Raw genomic sequence first — 21,093 nt, forward strand, 5'->3', positions numbered from 1 at the left:
TCACTTTTTCACTGGCCTTAAGCTGCCTTTCTCTTCAATAGAGTAACATGTGCCTGTTCCACAAACTACAAAAACCTGTTTTTCAATATCACTAAAGTTCTAATCAATTCCTCTACCTTTATCAATTCAGCTGATGCTCTAAAATCTGAATCTTGATTTTAGTAATCCTGGATAACCTAGAGGACCATTCCTGAGTTGTGGATTCAACACATTATCTTAAATGTGCATTGGCACTCTTCAACTTAATAGTAAGTTGCTGATAATAATTTAATAGTGCCCCAAATGATGACTATTCATGTAGGCCAGAATTTTAACTAAATTTATTGTACCTTAAAAAACGTCTTCAGGTAAAAGTTAATAAAAGTAAGGTTAAAAATAGGCTACCATGATTAGATTATTTTTCTATTTATTTATAGAGGCAAAGTATTTTAACTCTTAGGAATAGAAATAGTAAATGTATTTTAGGAAAAACTTTAAATAGAAAATATTTTCTATGTTCTACTAGCATATATTTATAGCAACAATTATTTTTTTCAGAGAACAATTTATGTCACTACTGTATATAGAAAGTTTTAATTTCTGGAAAAACAATTCAAACATTAAGGTGAAAATGCAATTCTATAATTAATTTTTGAACTAATCAGTTTCATATAACTTAAGATTTTCCCCAGAATTTGGCAAAATGTGTAATAACTACACAAATCAAAAATAATAACCATCTTGAAAATTTAAAGCTTAAAAGAGGAAAAAACAATGCACGGAGACATTAATAAAATGAGAGCTGAATATTGCTACTTCCAAGCCAGAAATAAAAAAAACAAAAAACATTTTGAAGAAAAGTAAACCATTCTTTCGTGAAACCAACAATCATTGGGCTATTATAATTATTTAGTTCACTGTTTCTGTATTTCCTAACCCACACAGCAGATCTGACTACTGGCTATTATCAACCATTCTGCACAAAAAAACCCCCTGTAATCCTCTTCCTTATTCTTTGTCTTAATAAAATCTTTCCTCCTTTTCACCAAGAAACTTCAAACTCATCAAGTATTTCTTCTTTTATGAGACCTTTCCAGACATGCCATCTCTTCTTTCTGCCACAAAAAAAGATCAAGACAAACCCCTCCACATCTTGCGCTGTGATAATATAGTAGTATTACTTATCTGATGACTCAATATTTAGTTACTTTCACATTTATATCCTATATCATGTTATGAAATCTCTTGGGAAAGGACTGAGTGCTTTTTATCCTGAGAAGTTCAATTCCATAAGCAGTGTCTGGTACATTGTCAGAGCAATTACTTTCTCAAAAATCAAATTAATCAAAATCATGCCTTTTCCTAATATAATATATGTAATCACTATAAGAATTGAACAAGTGATTTAGGAAAGCTTGTCTAATATATGTGATCACTATAAGAATTGAACAAGTGATTTAGGAAAGCTTGTCTATTGTTTCTTGGGAAAATATACATCCTACATTTTTCAGCATAATATTGAATATTAATATTCTTTTCCTTTTAGTCTTTTATCTTTATAGTTTTAAAATAATTCAAACTTAGATTCATTAATAATTAGTTAATTCAAGAGTTCAAACAAAAATTTATAAAAATTACAACAAAAAATAAAACTAGAGGGGGAGGCTGGGGTTTGTGCGAGGTGCTGGGTTTGATCCTAAGCACCACACAAAAATAAATAAAATAAAGGCATGTGTCCAACTACAAAAAAAAAAAAAATAGAGGAGAGCATTAGTTTATGAGAAGCTTTTAATTATAATGTTAAAGATTAAATACATTACTGAATAATCAAGTAAATATAAGTCCTTTTGGCCTTTCTGACAAGTGTTTTCTAAATCATATTGTGTATGCAGTATTTCTCTTCTATTTTAACAAATTTAAGAAGATCTTGTATTGTTTATTTGTAACTCAGCCTTTTAACATGTGTTAAAAATCTGTAGAAACTCATCTTTTCCATGTTGGAAATTCTTTTATATATACAACATATATATCCATCTGACACACGAAACAATTTTTGTAAAATAAAATTTTTAGAGGTAAATAAATTCCACATTTTGTAAGAGGAATCTATATGGAGCAAAACAGAAACTAGTATTATAGAAGACTTCTAATTTGGGTCTTTGAGAGCTATTACCTGGCCAGGTAACATCCAACTATGTAATGAATCGTATAGGCAGTTCCTTTGATAAGCCCTATAGTAATTGTTTGAGTACTCCCCAATATTTTCATCTGATTCAAGTATAGGAATCTAGCTTGGCACTGTAAGGGCTTGGCAAATATAGAAAAGGATAATGTCCAGGATTTTATAATGAAAGTTCATTAAACATTATGGTTTCATGTTAGCTTTAGAAACAGAAGCATTATGTTGTTGACATACTTAACTGTGTGTTAAGAAATTACCATTAGTACTAAATAAATATTAACCTATTTTCTACCCTTAATCTTTTCAGTTTGTCTTTTGTCACATTTGACAGATTTTTTACATTGCTTATTCTCTGAGATCATCTGGTATTGTCCAAGATGTTATTAAAGTCACTCATTTTAGTGATACTATAATCTTCTATTTTAACGGGGTTTTTTTTGTTTTCCAGTATTGGGAATTTAACCCAAGGCCTCCTATGTGCTAGGCAAGCACTCTACCACTGAGCTAGATCTGGTGTTACTGTAATCTTAAAAGAGTACAATGTTAATTCTATAATAAACATCACTGGTTAAATTAATATGAAAACTATGGGTAAGTGTGGGGCATGTTCCTACTACTAAGGTATAGGGCCACTCTATAGAACTTTACAAAATCTCTGAAGATGGCATTACATGACCTTTGAAGTGGATTTCCTTACTAAATTAAACTACAAGCAAAAAGCAAGTTCTTTCCTATAAAATACATTTCTCCATAATTATAAAAAGTAAAAGCAAAAAATTATGCTTTTTAAAAAACATTCTCATATCAAACCCAACTTTATATGTAAAAGTCTCTGTGGTAGGAATGTGCAGAGAATTGGGCATATCCATGTCAAATCAAACATTCCTAAATATAAGTCAATAGAGTATACTTTCAAAACTAACACGAAGACATTGAATCATTATTTTAATACCTAGCTCTTATCCACATTGTAAACACAAAGAGATGCATGCATGATTGTGACTTAATTTCCTTATAAACACAAAAAATTTTTAAAAGATTTAAATTTTTTTATTATATTCTAATAAAACTGATGCTGTAAAAGTAATTATGAGTGTTGAGCTATTTAGCTATATTCTTTTCCTTTTAGTCTTTTATCTTTTTGTTTATATTTTTCTTTGTTTCTATTTTCCTATTATATTGAACACTGTTATAAGCTGGATGTGAGGTAAAAAGTTTGCCAAAAGTTCATTTGTGAGACAATGCAAGAAGGCTTAGAGGAGAAATGATTGGGTTAAAAGAATCTTAACCCCATCAATGAATTAATCCTCTGATGGGATTAAAAAATAGTAACGGAAGGCAGATAGAGTGTAGCTAGAAGAGGTGGGTCATTGGGGGTGTGTCTTTCGGGGTGTGCTTTTTATATTTGGCAAGTGGACTCTCTCTCTCTGTTTCCTGATCATCGTGAGCCCCTTCCTTCCATCACACTTTCACCATGATGTGTAGCCTCAACTAAAGCCCCAAGGAATGAAGCTAAGTGTCTATGGACTGAAACCTCTGAAACTGTGAGCCCTAAAATAAACTTTTCCTCCTCTACTGTTTTTGTCAAGTCTTTTAGTTACAGCAGTGAAAAAGCTGACAAGTAAAAAAAAAAAAAAAAAAAAAAAAAAAAAATTAGTAATTGAGATTTCAATTACTAATTGGGATCAGAATTTTGTAAATCTAGTTTTCCTACTTGCTCTCTTCAAACTGAACTACATCAAACCATAAGGATATAAATAAAACCCAGCATGAATTTCAAATTCTTTATAATTGTCATAAAAATGGCAAATAGGAGACTATTTGAGCAGCTTTGTGTTCTGTTCTAAAAGAAATACAAAACCTTAAGAAAATTCCATAACCTTAAAACATTTAGAACCATATTGAAAAGAGAAAACAGCATGTAATACTATGGTAATAATGACATTAACGTAAAAACAGAAATAATAGTAATATGAACATAAATAAATAAGTAATAGCAGTTACTAAATGTTTCATGTGCTAGGCTTTTAAATTTTTATTATGTTTAATGTTTGTAAGTAATCTTTTCATTTTAGATGTGAGGAAAATGACATACAGAGAAACTGTTTTTGTCCTTCCTTACACAATAAGCAATGAAGCTCAAATTTGAAAAATTTGTTTGATCAGAAAACACACATTTTTTAACTTCTGCTATGCTAGCTCCAAAAAGGTGTTCATAAAATTATACTAGAAGTTTGAATGCAGCTGAAGTTAGCCTAAATGTACTGATAAATTAGTTATGCTCTGACTTGTACTCTGAGAGAGAAAATATGTTTTATTGAAGTGAAGAAAGGAAGTTTATTTGGGGTGTTTAAGCATTAGGAATGAGATGGATAAGAAGTGTTTTTCAATACTTACACATTTAAATGCTTTTTAAAGTCTTTCTAATTTACTCTAGGCTTGCTCAATGGTAACACTTCTTATAGAAAATTTTAATTGTTGGAGACACAAAGAGTAATCACTAATATTCTTAAACTACCATGCTACATTTGAACTGAATTGAGATCAGATATTAAATAGTCATTTGAAAATATGATTTTTTTGTGGACTTGAAGGAAAGACTAAACTTTCTCATTTCTCTTTATAAATTTCAGTGATGGATCATCACCAAATTTTGTGGGGTCAAAACCATAAACTAAATTGAGTACTGGTTATTTTTAATATAAGTAACTTCCCTGCAAAAAAGATAAGAAAACATATTTGCTTACCTTGTATTACATGTGAGTTGTCTTTCAAGAAGAAATTATATAGGTATTTGGGAATAAAAGCAGACATACACGCATAAGCCAAGGCTAAGAAAGAAAAAGGCAAATAAAATATTGGTTAATAGGGTAAATGATAAGCATTTTTAGCACATATTCTTCAATTCTTCTGTTAAACAATGATTATGGTATTAAGTGCTAGAAATACAAAATTAAGGGGAAGAAAACCTCAGTTCTTTAAAATAGAAAATATTTTAGACAACAAAAGTCTTTTTAAAATATCTCAAATTGATATCATTAATGGTATCTACAAATCTTACAATCTTTAATTAATGCTGATGTACACAAGACTGCAAACTTTAGGATTTAGGACTAATAGCTATAACATATTCTTTCAAACTCAGATCCTTTACTATTCTTGGATCAGTATGAGTGATAATTGAATGCATCAAACTAAACATAACAAAAGCTTTAGTCTAATCGGTGAGAAAATCAGAGAATAGCATGTTTTTAAAAGCAGTCTAACACGATATTTCAGTTCTCTTGGAGTATGTTACTGCTACTCAATTCCAGAAATCTATGAATATTCTGATACCAAAAAGAATGTGAGATTACATGTCTAGACATTAATGCTATATACAATGACATGCGCTAGATGTGATCTATTATTAGGATTTGGGATTTGAATCAACTGAATCTAATAAATATTTATTGAAAAATCTATAAAAAGAAAGCAAAGGGGCTGAAAACTAAAACCTGTCATTAACCAAAAGTTATTAAAACATTAATATTTAAGTTACTAGAATACAAAATAGAACAAGGTAAATTTCCTGAAATACAAAATGCTATATAAGTCAGGAAGAATAAGTCTTCATTAAAGAGGTGTGTTTGAGGGCTGGGGATATGGCTCAAGAGGTAGCACGCTAGCCTGGCGTGCGTGCAGCCCAGGTTCAATCCTCAGCACCACATACAAACAAAAATGTTGTGTCTGCCGAAAACTAAAAAAAAAAAAAAAAAAAAAAAATGTTAAAATTCTCTCTCTCTCTCTCTCTCTTAAAAAAAAAAAAGAGGTGTGTTTGAACTGACGCACTTTGGAGATATAAAATCAAAGGAAAATGCAGCTAGGGAGTTATTACAAATGCTTTAGAAAGTATCCTTAGACTAAAATTAATCTCTAGAGAGTCGGAATCTTCTCTCAAGTTTCATAAAATGGTCACCAATGTAGGTAAGTGAATTTAGAATAACCAGTTCAATTCCCAAAAATCTCTAATCATTGTGTCATTACAACTAAAACTCTCCAGTAATAAATTAATCTTTCACATTCTCTAAAATGAATTTAACAGATTCTTTCACAAAATTTTATAGTATTTACAAAGTAGAATAGAAGAACGTTAAAACAAAAACCTTTAATCTTTCAACAGATTATTTTAGGATAATACTCACAACAATTATTTTCATGATAAAGAGCCTTACCTTCATTATTGAAATTTAGATACAGGAATGGAGCACAAAGTGAGTCAAGACCTAACACAGAAGGGTTGGAACAAAGGAGTCAAATGAATAATCCATTGGAATTGTACACATATACCTCATTCAATTCTCTGCATTACTTCCAAATAGATTAAGTATTTTAGGTATTACCCACCCAGACATGAATTCCTTCATGAGTTATTCTGAGGAATATCTAAGTGTCTGAAAAATGGCAAGTGTCCAAAACAAATAAGTTATTCTTAACAATATTATTATGAGGTAAAAAGCAATATGGCAGTAGAAAAACAAAAATGTCAGAAGGCTTGGAATATGATCCCATCTCTGACACTCTGTGATCTTATCAATTAACATCTTCAGGTATGTTTTCTCATCTAGGAGATGAAGTTTTTGCCTTATGTTCTTTTTCTTTGAAATATTTTTTAAAATCCTTTAAAATTTGTGAAATGAAATACAAACATCTAATATGTTTATTTCACTGATAATAATGCTGTTCATATGTTGTCAAGTTAACAAAATGCACTTAAATTTATCTACAATAGCTAAGGAAGAAATAAAACACCTCTGAAATATACAAACCCAGGAAAAATAACACCTTCATTTAAAGTATGGGAGTAAAAAACAGAAATAGGAAAACATCTATTATATCAAAACATTCAATAAGAGTAGAGAGCATAATATGAATTTCAATTTATTTCACCTTCATAATCCTAATTTAAAATTTTATCATTGTGGGGCACAGTGGTGCACGCCTGTAATCCCAGTGGTTTGGGATGCTGAAGCCATAAAATCTCAAAATTTAGGTGTGTATTAAAATAACATGGAATGGGATTCTAATTTATAAATTTTTTAATGACCATTAAAAATAATAATGGCAAGAGCTAAAAATTAACAAGTATTTAAAGATTCTAGGGAAAAACAAGGTAATAAGTAAAATGAGCAGTTTGAGGTAATATTTTATGCTTTAATTCCTAATAACTATGATAAACATAAACTAGGGATGATGAATAAACATTTCAACTCATTCCAAAACTATTTATGGCATAATATTATTTTAATATTTGTACAAATTTAAGATTGTATCTACGGAGCTAGGTGTGGTGGTGCTTGCCTGTAATCCCAGTGCTTGGGAGGTTGAGGGAGGAGGATCATGAGTTCAAAGCCATTTTCAGCAAAAGCAAGGCGTTAAGCAACTCAGTGAGATCCTATCTCTAAATAAAATACAAAATAGGGCTGGGTTCAACCCCTGAGTTCAACCCCTGCCCCATCCCCACTACAAAAGAAGAAAACAGAAAAAAAAAAAGATTGTATCCACAGAAATTGCAAAAACACCAAATATTCCTCATTCCTAGTCAATGTGATTGCAAGTTGTTTAATTTTAAATATGGAGTATTTAAATGATATCTCCTAGGCATTTTGACAAAAGTTTAAAAAAAGATGTTCTCCTATAAACCTTTCTAAAGTGAATCAGAGCTTTAGCACTGACTTTTCTAAAAGCAGAATATTTGATACTTAGTTTTATTACTCTAAGGAAAGTTTAATAACTAAAAATTTACCTTGCCAGTACACAAGATCAGGATGAGATACTACCCAAGCTTTTAATACACGTCTAAATTTTGCATGACCTTCTGGTGATGATAATAGCTCATCATACTGATGACAGCGAGGAATATCCACTTCAATCTATAAAACAGCAAAGCAATAAGGTATAATTATGACAAAGTGATCCCTCATAAACCCATAACATCATTCCTTAAAGAAGACTAGAGAGCATAATATGAATTTCAGTTTATTTCACCTTCATAATACTAGTGTCTAAAGTTTAAAATTTTATTATTGCTGGGCACAGTGGTGTATACTTGTAATCCCAGAGGCTTGGGATGTTGAGGCTGGAGAATCACAAGTTTGGCCTCAGCAAAAGCGAGGCACTAAGCAACTCACTGAAACTCTGTCTCTAAATAAAATATAAAATAGAATGTGGGGTGTGGCTCAGTGGTCAAGTGACCCTTAGTTAAATCCCTGGTACCCCACATCCTCCCAAAATTATATTATTAATCTTCTAGAAGTAACAAAGAAGTTTCATGTTTATCTAGATAAGGGAAGTGGATTTCTTTTGAAAAGACATGTATTAACAGTTTTCAAATATATCTTCCTTTATTGCCTTGGCCTAAATAAAGTGCCAAATTTTCAGGAACAGAATTATTATCATTTTTCAAAGTGGGTTACTCAACCTAAAGTCCTATAAAATGTTGTTCTAGTCATTAATTTATGAGCATAAGAGGCAGCTGAATATTAATAATGAAAGGAGAAAAATTTCCTCATGCTTTTCTAAAATTTAAATACTAGGCAGAGTTATCTTATGTTACTTAAAAAAACTTACTTGTCTATCTGTAGGAATTGGAGTATCTTTATCAATTGCATCATACTTGTCATGAATAGCTCCCTGAAAAAAAACAAAATGTTAATATCCTTAATAAAATTGATAATACATGGCAAATATCTCCTATTCTAAATGCTTGGGACCAGAAATGTTTTAGACTTTGGAGTTTTTCTGATTTTGAAATATTGGCATAAATTGTACTGGCTATGTATCGCTAATCTGAAAATTCAAAATCCGAAATGCTCCAAAATATGACTTTTTGAGTAGTGTGTCAGCACTCAAAAATTTTCAGATTTTGGGGCATTTTGTAGAGTTCATATTTTTAAATTGTGGATATGCAACAGGAAAAACCTATTTCTTACAAATATGTATTTTGAAAACCTACCCAATATACGCATATTCAAATACAAGTTATACTTCAACTTAAGAGTAATTCTTTATATCTTTAACAAGCAGACTTGTGAACGGTATAGACCAAAAGGTTAAAAAGTTCTGTGTGTCATTTAGATACTAAGTATAACACAGCTTTATTGTTTTTCTATACATTGATGACTTTTAAATAGCAATTTCATAAATAGAAGGGATTTTGGCGGGGGGTGGGGTGTCATAAGAAAATTTTCTGTTAAAAGTTAGTAAACAAAGAAAAATAAAATGGAATATTTCAAATTAGTAGTCTGGTACCTGGAAACAGAAGTTTGGGATGGACTGGATATCATGAATTATAAACATTTGGGACTAATGGGGTCATCTATATTTTTCAGTTTTTTTAATACAGAAAGAACACACGAGTCAACTACTTCAAATTTTGGTCATATTCTATAGGACTGAGCATTAAAAATTCTTACTTTTCTGGCTTATAATCATGATAGAGGAAAAACACAGGGAAATTTGGTGATATTATTTGCTGTATCAATTTCTTTAGGATTTAGACAATCTGACATCAGAAATCCTCTTGGACTTGAGTATTATAACTCTTATAATACTAAAAATTAATATATTACATGGACAATAGACATTCTTGTAAAGTAATCAACTGAATTCAAATAGTTTTATAGACTTCATCAAAGCAATCAAGAATTTTAAAAAAGGAAATTCTTCTAACGTAGTTCCAAAAGGATTAAAAATTTGGGGGGTCAAACAATTTTCAGTTGTTGGTAATAGATATGTACAGAAAAATAAAGGGAAGACTTTCAGTGAGAACCACTAAATAAAATATTAAATAGCATAAACCCAACAAATCTTCAAATAATTTTTCTACTCTATTCTTTTCTTCTGTATTCTTTCTGCTTAAAAATAACCAAATATTCTAATGTTCATATTTACTACATAATTTTCTAATAATTTAAAAGCATATATGGAAACACTATCTTTTTAAAAATCTTTTATTAGCACTATTTATTAATCAATTTCTAACCTTCTCTTTTTTTTTTTTACCTCAACTCCCAGAAGAGCAGCCCAGGTTAAACCCCTCATTAGAGGAGGAATGTCAACTCTTGCTTCTTTCCAAATTTGATTTTTTTTATATGGATAAGCCTATGATATAAATAAAGAAATAAAAAAAAGTTCAAAAAATTAAAATCATATCAAGTATTTTTTTTCCCATCACACTGTATTCAAACTAGACATCAATAACTAGAAAAACTCTGGAAACCATACAAATGCATAGAAATTAAACAACATGCTTCTGAATAAACCAATGGATCAATGAGAAAATTAGGAAGAAAATTTAAATTTCTTCAAAACAAATAACAGAAACAATATAATAAAATCTATGGAAAACAGTAAACACAGTATCAAGAGGGAAGTTTATAGAAATCAATGACTGCACTAAAGAAGCAGAAACACCTCAAATAGACAAGTTATCACCATATCTCAAGAAACTAGGAAAATAAGAACAAAACAAAACAAAAATTAGAAAAGTAACTAATAAGGATCAGAGAAGAAACAAATGAAATAGACTAAATGACAATACAAAAAGACTGAGGAAATGAAGAATTGGTTTCTCAAACATATAAACAAAATTGACAAACTCTTAGTGAGATGAAGGGAAGAGTCGAGATGACTCAAAAAATAAAATAAAATGTGAATAAAAGAGATGCTACAATTGATATCATAGAAATGCAAAAAATCATTAAGAATGATTGTAAAAGTTATACTTCCATAAATTTGATAATCTAGAAGAAATGGACAAAATCCTGGGCACAAAACCTTTCCAAAACTGAATTATGAAGAGATAGAAAATCTGAAAAAAATCAATAATAGCAAGACTGAATCAATAACAAAAACTCCCTGCCATTGTAAAACCCAGCCCAGATGTTTGAATTCTACCAAATATTTAAAGAAGAACCAATGCCAATTATTCTCAAAATAAAAAAGAAGAATTCTTCTAAACACATTCTATGAGAACTGTATTACCCTGATATCAAAACCAGACAAGGAAACAAATAAGTAAAACAACAAACCAATATCCTAGATGAAAAAAATCTTCAAATTTCTAGCAAACTGAATCCAAGTGCATATTCAAAATATCCACCAGGATCTTGTGGGATACAACTTAGGGATATAAGGATGGTTCAATATACACAAATTAATTAAGTAAAATACCACTTAGTACCACATTAACAGAATGAAGGACAAAAATCATATGATCATCTCAATATATGAAGAAAAAAACATTTGATAAAATACAACATTCCTTCTGTGATTAAAAACCGTGAACATGTTAAGTATAAAAGGAAAGTGCCTCAGGGTAATACTGTCCTCATAATAAAGGCCATATATGTAATAGTTAACATACTGAACAGAAAAATGTTGACAGCTTTCTTTTTAAGATCTGGAATAAGACCAAGATGTCCACTTTCACTACTTTTATTCAACACAAAACTGAAAGTTCTAGTCAGAGCAACTGTGCAAGAGAAAGAAATAATAACTTTGCAGAATACATAAACCTCTGTTATAGAAAATTTCAAAGACTGCCTAAAAACTATTAAAACTGATAAATGAATTCAGCAAATTTCCAATATATAAAATGAACATACAGTGGGATACCACTTAGTACCCATACAGAACCCAGTAGCATTTCTACCACAGTAAATTATCTTAAAAATAAGCTAAAACAGCAATCCCATTTACAACAGCTACAAACAGACAAAACCCCTAGGAATACTTGTGATGAAGACTGAGTCTGAGGTGAGGTCTTCTGATGTCAGCAGAGGTGAAACAAGCCCAACCCATAGCCTATTGCTGAAGCTAGCACTTGGGGACATGGTGGGATATCTTATAATGACCACCTTACCTAGTACTGTTTAGGGTGGGTATGGTGAGGGGCATTCAAGAGGGTACAAGTATATGCATCTCATGCCTGCCATCTACACAGGCTTGTCTCCTACGGTACAGACGTGGGTTGGAGAGGTGGCCTGTGACACATGGTGTTACATCAAGGCAGTGTCTCTGCCTTGCTATGTGTGGTGTCCCAGAGGGTTGCATCCACAGAAGCTTGTTGGGCTTCAACTAGCTCAACAGAGCATCATCTCCTTGTCAATCCCCAGAGAGGGGCCACAGCAGGCTGAGGTATCACCATCACAGCTGTAAGATGGCTACCTTCCACAACTGTTAATAAAACTACATTAAAAATAAAACCCTAGGAAAAAATTTAACCAAAGAGGTAAAAATATCTCCACAATGAAACTATTAAAAATTAATGAAAGAAATTGAAGAGGACACAAAGGAAAGATATTCTGTGTTCACAGATTACAAAAATTGATATTATTAATATAGCCATACTACCCAAAGTTAATTTACAGATTCATGCATTCCCTATCCAAATACCCAAAGCAATCTTGAGCAAAAAGAAAAAATATGGATACAATACATGACTTCAAAATATACCAAACCCTGGACACAGTGTCATATGTCTATAATCCCAGTGACTCAGGAGGCTGAGGCAAGAGGATCACAAGTTCAATGCCAACCTAGGCAACTAAGTAAGACCCTGTCTCAAAATAAAAATTAAAAAGGACTGGGGATGTAACTCAGTAGTAAATCACCCTATGGCTCAATTCCCAGTACCAAATAATAATAAAAAGTAGATAAATAAACAAACATAAACACACACACACACACACACACACACACACACACACACACATATACATACATACATACATACATACACACACATACATATATCATAATGCCACAGAAATCAAAACATCTTGAAACCGGCACAAAAACCAACACATAAACAAATAAAACATAATAGAGAGCCTAGAAGTAAATTCAAGCATTTACACACATATACACAGAGTCTCTGCAATAAATGGAGCTGAAAAAATTGGATATTCACAAGCAAAACAATGAAATCAGACCCTTATTTTTTACCATTTATAAAAACCAAATCAAAATGGATTACAGACTTAAATGTAAGACCTAAAACTTGGAAACTATTGGAATAAAACAGGAGAAACACATAGAGACTTTGACATGAGCAAGGATTTTTTTTGGACAAGACTACAAAAGCACAGAAAAGAAAAACAAAACTTGGTGGGATTATAAAAAATTTAAAAGTTTCTGCACAGCAAAGTAAACAACAGAATGAAAAGATAGAATACAGAACAACAACAACAACCAAAAATTGGGAAACTATACATCTGACAAGGGTTGGATATCCAGAATGTGTAAGAATTCCAAAATATAATTGCAAAAATAAATGCATACATATACACAAAATGCATAAATAAATAATTTTTTTTAAAAAAAATGAAGACCATCACTAATCAATGGCAAAGGAAAACCACAATGAGTTATTATTTCTTCTTCCTTAAGTTAAAAATGGTTACTACTAAAAAAACAATATAATAAGGTCTGTTGAGGATGTGGAGAAAAGGGGAACAATTATATACTTTTGGTGGGAATGTAAATTACTAAAGCCATTCTAGAAAAAAATATAAAGTTCCCTCAAAAAATTAAAAATAGACCTATCATATGATCCATTGCTGATCATCCAAAGGTGATCAGGATATCAAAGAGACATCTTCACTTTCTCTCATATTTATTGTAGCACTATTCACAGTAGTCAAGAAATGGAATCAACCTGTGTTCATCAACTGAAGAATGGACAAAGAAAATTTGGTGTATACACACACAAATGCTAATCAGGCTTAAAAGGATGAAATTGTGTCACTTGTGACAATATGGACATAACAGGAATACAGGTGTTGAGTGAAATAAGCCAACCACAGAAAGACAAATCTCATATGATCTCACCCAGGCGAAATTAAAAAATGCTGATCTCATAGAAATTTAGAGTAGAATAGTGGTTACCAGAAACTGGGGAGTAGAATGGTGAGGGTGAAATGATAACAAGTTACAGTTAGAAAGGAGAAATTAATTCTGGTGTTCCTTTGCATACTACTGTGAATCTAAATAATACTAATGCATTACCCACTTCAAAAAAGCTAGAAGAAAGGATATTGAATGTTTTCATCACAAAGAAATGTTAAATAATAGATACGCTTACCTTAATTCAAACACCATACAATGTAGAAATGCCTTAAAATGTCACATTGTACCCCATTAATATGTATACTTTGTCAATTAAATAATAAAAACAACATAAAATAAATGAAAAAAATTTCAACTTATGATCAAGTGCTACCTTTTAGTCTATATAGTTCTTGATATACCAGTGATAATATTGAAGTGTCCTGGAATATATTTCTAAGTATTTCTAATCACTGGGTCCAGTTTCATTTATACAAATAAGCAGTGGAATGGACCCTAATCCTCTCTAAAATTTGTAAAATATAATTAAAAAGGAGCGTATTTGAACTCCCTCTTTATTTTGTGCTCTGGGCAGATTATGAAAGGTCATATAGAGAATTAGGGTATCAGCCTCATATGGGTTAAACAAAATAATGTATAAAAAGGGTTTTGTAAAAATCTAGTGATACTAAAAGTGTTCAAAGTCTATATGCCATGAAGCTACTTCTATATGTTGCATATAAAATTTTCCTATTATAAATTACATTTTATGATAGATTTCTAGAAGAAAATTATTAGAACACAGGTTATGGATGTAGTTTGAGTTACTTCAGAAAATATTTCAGTTAATTCACAATTATTTTAAAAGAATCAATTCCAAACTCCATATGCCTTTGTTCACTTTGCAACTTTGATATTCAAAAACAGTCCTATATTAATTTTAGGTTTTTCATTCCTACTAAGAATGAACAATTTGAAAACATTTATGTATTTGTATTATGTGCTTTATCCACTTGTCTCTTTAAATAATGGTGTTTTTCTTTAAAAAGAAAAAATATCCTTCATCTAACATAATTTTGCATATGTTCTCACATCTTGTTTTTGCTTTTTAATTTTACTTTGTATAAATTCGTATCATTTTTATAATAAAAGAAAATTAATCAGAGAAGATTGGTCACAAAAAATTAGTCTTCTCATGATATCACAACTCACTAAGAATTAAAGTATAAAAAAATTGTTTATGTGCTATTGTTAATACTTTATATTTTGTAATCCTTACCTTTAGCAGTCTGTCAAAAAGGATAATTCTGTTTAGTTGGTACTCAGTGTCCCTCTCCCGGATGATTAAAGGGAGAGTGGCAGCTGCAGACAATTCGTTATTGCTGTTTGAGTGAGGCAAATTAGACTGACTGTAAAAAAAGAATAAAAGCAAAAATATTGACAAAAAGAGTACAAAATTCTAACAAACTAAAACACCATTTTAAATGTTCTATTTAGAAAGAACTTTTCAAGAAAAATGTAGAAAATTCTTACAAATCTCATACAAACAGAAAAGAAAAATAAGTATAAAATGAGACTATATATATATACACTTACTCATCTTCAAGTAATGGATAAAATGATTCTCCACCAACATCTTTTAATCTCTGTGAATTAAAAGAAAATATTGATGTATAATCACCATAGGCAGCAACACTGATGTGTATTTAAAAGAAACAATAATGTAAAAATCATAAACTTGTGACAGTACCAAGAAAAATATAAAACAGAATCTAAAAATTATTTCTTCCAAACATGCAAACATATCATGCCTCTACTGATTAAGACTTAGAAATAAAGAAAACTTTTTGTTCTTTTACCTCTAAGTATCACTAATAAATGTTAGGCACTTATTATAATATTTTTCCCAACACAATACAAAATTACTAACATTAATGTAAAATTTAAATGAGTACTATTAAATCATTTGAAGAAATATTTTTAAAAATTCTCTATATATACACAATTCACACACACGCACACGCACGCAGACACACACACACACATATTAAAAGCCCATCTTACTTTTACTTAGGCATAACACAAACTAAGTCAAAGTCAAAGTGTTAGTAAAGGATTCAACAGAATTTCTTATATCATACTTTGAGCATATACCATAGTTAACAAATCTACTGACAAAATTTGATTAATGATTTTTCTCTGCAAAATTATTACACTAAACATTGCTACAAATAATAATATTGCTAAGATCATTTTTAAAAAATATATGCAGGCAAGCAGTACTAAAATCTTAGCCTCACCCTAAGCAAGGTGATTATAGTTAATGCAATCTTGCCTGCTACTATGTTCTTCAACTTCCAATTTGAAGGCAGAATATCTGCTTCTATGGGGATTGACACAAAATTTTAAGTTCTATGTGCTGTCATTACCAATCTGTTGATAAGACTCATCATGTATCCAAGTGAGTTATTTCCAGAATTTTAAAAGTCAAAGAAAATCTTTATGCAACCCTGAAAATTTGACAAACACCAGATTTATACCTGGCTCTTCTCTAAAATTTGATATGCTATGTAGTTATCCTTTTATTAAGCTCTATACCTGAGATTCATAGATTCAAATTTTCAATAAAGTAAAAATTTCCAAGTTTTACTATATTATTAAAAGACATCTTTTTAAAGGTTGGCTTTGAATATCCTGAATATAACAGACACTATTTTATAAGCATATTTTCGGATTGTCTTTTCTAAAACTTAGTACATATAGATTACAAAAGGATGAAAATACACAGGAATATTTAGGGTAAAACATACTATTTGTGTTCCACATTACCTTAAAAATGAACAAATTAACATTTCTTAATAATTATATAGGGAAAATATTTTAAATTTTAAAAGTAGAACTACAAGGAAATGGAAATAACAGAATGGAAGCCTTGAGTTCCTTTAACTTGGCTTCAATTTTATTTAAACTAAAAAAAAAATAAATTAAGAGTATAATAAAATCAAATGATACCATATACTTCAGAGGTAATTTATATTTGATTATTGTCTTTCCACTTTATATATCCTTCTAGAGATCATAAATTCAGTGTATTGAGTTGTGATATTGTAATTTTCTGTTGTTGTTGACATTATAACAGACAAGATGTTATAAGGCCCACCAACTATATAATATTTATAATATTAGATGGGTGGAAAAGTACTAAAAAGTAAAAAAAAATGCAGTGATAACAAACACAAACTGTGTACAGAGAACACCACTGAAATATACTGATAACTGTAGCCTAGAGATTTGGAGCTTAAAGGGATACAGCTTGGGTGCATGCATAAAGATAACCAGAGTATAGAAGCCTCTGCTAAAGCCAGGTAAAGACTGAACTATGTATGTGTTTGTGGCTGGGGGTTGGGAGGGTGGTGCTGGATTTGCTAACCTAGGTGCAGACAACAAAGTAGAGTATCATTTTTGTCTTGGCTATCGATGATTGAAAAATAAAAAGGGAAGAACTTGAAAGCAACAACCAAAAGAATGATAAGTTATACTCTACTTATGTATAATGTGTCAAAATATATTCTACTGCTATATATAACTAGAAAAAAATTTAAAAATTAAAAAAAAAAAACAACTTAAAAACCTTTTGGAAGTGATTGCTCTTACCGTACTAAGAAAAAAAGCCATGTGAACTGAAAACTCTTCCCAGAGCTATCAGTCCCCCAAATTGGAAAACAGGCAAATATATAGCTTACCAGAAGTAGAAGCCATTGTTTGGTAAGAACCTAGTAAGAACAATTACTGCAGACTAAGCACAGGCTAACATGAGACAGAAAACTTTTAGAGGCCCAGACAGGAAGACATTTATGTTTCTGAGATTTACTACTACTAGTACTCCAGGTTCTCAGGTAGACAGAGAAATCCCCTCATACTTCCTGTATAAAGAAGGGAAACATAACTAATTTGAAATATCCAGAGTGCTATTTTCCTTAACAAAGTCTGCCCCTTGTGAAGCCTTTTTGTTGGATCTTAACCAGTTTGGGGGGTTTACCAGCCTATATGACAAGAAAGAAGGGTAACAGAACTCTAGTCCCTTCTAGTCTTTGTTGTGGGGGAAGAGAAATATCAAACTCCAGGCCCGCTAGCTTTCTGTCTCACCTAAAGAGGTGGGAAAGGGAAGCTAAGAAGTACTTGTGAAGAACAGATCATATTCTAGGAATACAAGCTTATTAAACAATGAAGATGTAATCATAGGATTTTGGACACTTCTCTTCCCCTTTGCTTCATCACCATATTAATGGGGCTTCTCTCTGACAGGGTAAGTTTGAACTGAAGAACCGCTAAGAGCCACAGCCAAGTAATATGATGCATGGCATTTTTGGTTGAAAGGTGATGCCAGCAAGCCATTGAGATGATATGTTTATGTTAAGATCTGCATTCTTATGGATATTAGATTCCTGCTGTCCACCTCGGCCTGCTACTGGGCTCCTGGAGAGTTCCCATTGGTTGGGGAAGTGCGGTAGGAGGGACTTCCTGTTGGGGTCTGGGAGAACGTCAGTAGGCAATCTTCCCGGGAGCATAAGGGGTATTGGCGGCAGTTTCAAAAATAAAGTTTGTTCCTGCTTGAGTGGCTCGTAATTTTTGTGCCCAGCCAGACTGCAGCAAAGAACTACAAGCCTCAGACTGTATTTTAACAAGAGATTTTTAGGGAAATCCAAAGACAACAGAAGAAAATAACAAAGAACAATAGAAGAAATTTTAGCCTTGACACCACTGCTTTAGGAAACTATTAATAACCAACCTCCTAGCTACATAAACATGAAATCTTAAATTATAGGCCTATTTACCACTTTTATCTAGTACATCATGTCTGGTCTTCAACAAAAAATTACAAGGCACACTAAAAGGCAAGCAAACAAGACAGCATGAGAAGATAAAGCAAGCTTCAGAACAAACTGAGAAATAGAAGATACTAAAATTATCATACCAGGAATTTAAAACAACTGTTTAATTTGCTAAAGGCTCTAAATAGAAAAAGTGGGAAACATAAAAGAACAAATGGTAATATAGGCAAGAATTGGAAATAATAAAGAAATAAAAGGAAATGCTAGAAAGAAAGGAAGACATCATAAGAGAAATAATCCTTTTGAGAGACATCAGTATACTGGACATGGACAAGGAAGATAAAAGATATGGCAAAAAGAACTTTGAAAACTGAAATGCAAAGAAAAAAATAAATATAATATCCAAAAACCTCGTGACAATTACAAAAAGTATACATATAATAGAAATATAAGAAGAAATAGAAGAAATATTTTACATAATAGTAACTAAGAAATTTCCAGAATTAAATAGACATCAAATCAAAGATCCAGGAAACTAAGAGAATAGGCAGAACACATACCGAAGGTCTACACCTAGGCATATCATATTCAAATTGCAGAAAATCAAAGACAAAAAGGAAATCCTGAAAGTAGCCAGGGGATGGGGAGCACCTTACACACAGAGGAATGAGGATAAAAAATACGTTGAATTTCACTTAAGGAATCATGTAAGCAAAAAAGAGATGGAAGTAGAATATTCAAGTACTACAGGGTGTGTGTGTGGGGGGGGGCTAACAACCCAGAATTCGTATCCAAGTGAAATTATCCATTAAAAGTGAAAAAGGAATATACTTCTTCATAAAGAAAATTAAGTAAATTTGTTGTCGGTAGCCCTGGTTAAGGAAAATTATAAAAGTCAGAAATCAGAATTCACCTAAAGAAAGGAAGAATTAATGTTTGTTTAAAGAAGGTTATAACTGAACGTTAAAATATACATCTTTCTTTTTTTAAAATTCTTAATTGGTTTAAAAGATAACAATTTGTTCAAAATAATAATGGCAACAATTTATTTGTTAATAGTCTATGGATAAGTTAAATGAATGATAGCAATGATATAAAGGATGGGAGAAGGATTTACACATACACTGTTATAAAATACCTGCACTCTATCTGTAAATGTAGTGAAAGTGAACTTATGTTACTTGTAAATGTATTTTGCAAACTCTAAGGCAAACATTAAAAATGTTTAAGAGAAGTAAAATTGATCAATTAAAATCAGAGAAAATACAAAAAGTATAAGGTAAAGGAATAGCAATAGCACAATAATGGACAATGAACAACAAATAGTTTGTAGATGATAGATATAAATCTAACAATCATCACTTTAAATATGAATAGTCCAAATACAACAATTAAAAGATTGAGATTGTCAGTATGGATACAAAAATAACATTACATAATATTACCTAAGAAATTTCAAAATTAAATAGACATCAAAACAAAGATTGAGGAAACTCAGAGAAAAGTAGGATATACACCAAAAGTCTACACTTAGGCATATCATATTAATATGCACACTTTATCTATTTTCTCTGGTTTTAATTGATCATTTTACATGATTGATTTTCTTTTCTTTCTTAGCATATCAATTATATTTCTCGAAAATTTATTAGTGTTTGCTTTGGAGTTTACAATATACATTTACAACTAATATAAGTTCACTCACATCAAACATAACAATAGAGGCAGATTGTAAGTAACAAATAGAGAAAGATATACTAAACAATCATCAAAATAGAGCTGGAGGCTGGGTGTGATGGTGCACACCTATAATCCCATCAGCATGGGAGGCTGAGGCAGGATGATTGTGAATTCAAAGCCAACCTCAGCAAAAGCGAGGAACTAAGCTACTCAATGAGACCCTGTCTCTAAATAAAATACAAAATAGGCCTGGAGATGTGGCTCAGTGGTCAAGTACCCCTGAGTTCAATCCTAGTACCCTCCCACCAAAAAAAAAAAAAAAAAAAAAAAAAACCAAAAAACCCTGAACTGCCAATTCCTTGAAAGACATAATTTAGAAAAACTCAAAGAAGGAGAAATGTATAAGTCTGAATACATCAATATGTATTAAAGAAACAGAATCGATAGTTAATAATTTTCCTAAACAGAAGGTATCTAGACCAGATGAGCTCACTAGTGAATACAAATGTTTAAGAAAAAAATTATAATCTCTTTGAGTACACAAGCAGA

General features: G+C 31.1%; 1 protein-coding gene across 1 annotated transcript in view; it reads right to left on the reverse strand.

Annotated features, from left to right (window-relative positions):
- The window catches only part of Tbck (TBC1 domain containing kinase), a 224,468-nt gene that overhangs the window by 135,110 nt on the left and 68,265 nt on the right, over positions 1-21,093 (reverse strand). Inside the window, exons 13-19 of the mRNA XM_026403170.2 lie at positions 15,629-15,678; positions 15,312-15,441; positions 10,205-10,303; positions 8,771-8,833; positions 7,947-8,073; positions 6,376-6,426; positions 4,909-4,992 (exon numbers count right to left, since the gene is read on the reverse strand). Of these exons, the coding sequence (XP_026258955.2) occupies positions 4,909-4,992; positions 6,376-6,426; positions 7,947-8,073; positions 8,771-8,833; positions 10,205-10,303; positions 15,312-15,441; positions 15,629-15,678 (604 nt within the window). The remainder of the gene's footprint in view (positions 1-4,908; positions 4,993-6,375; positions 6,427-7,946; positions 8,074-8,770; positions 8,834-10,204; positions 10,304-15,311; positions 15,442-15,628; positions 15,679-21,093) is intronic.

The sequence above is a fragment of the Urocitellus parryii genome, chromosome 10, assembly GCF_045843805.1.
Source record: "Urocitellus parryii isolate mUroPar1 chromosome 10, mUroPar1.hap1, whole genome shotgun sequence".
Classification (NCBI taxonomy): Eukaryota; Metazoa; Chordata; class Mammalia; order Rodentia; family Sciuridae; genus Urocitellus; species Urocitellus parryii.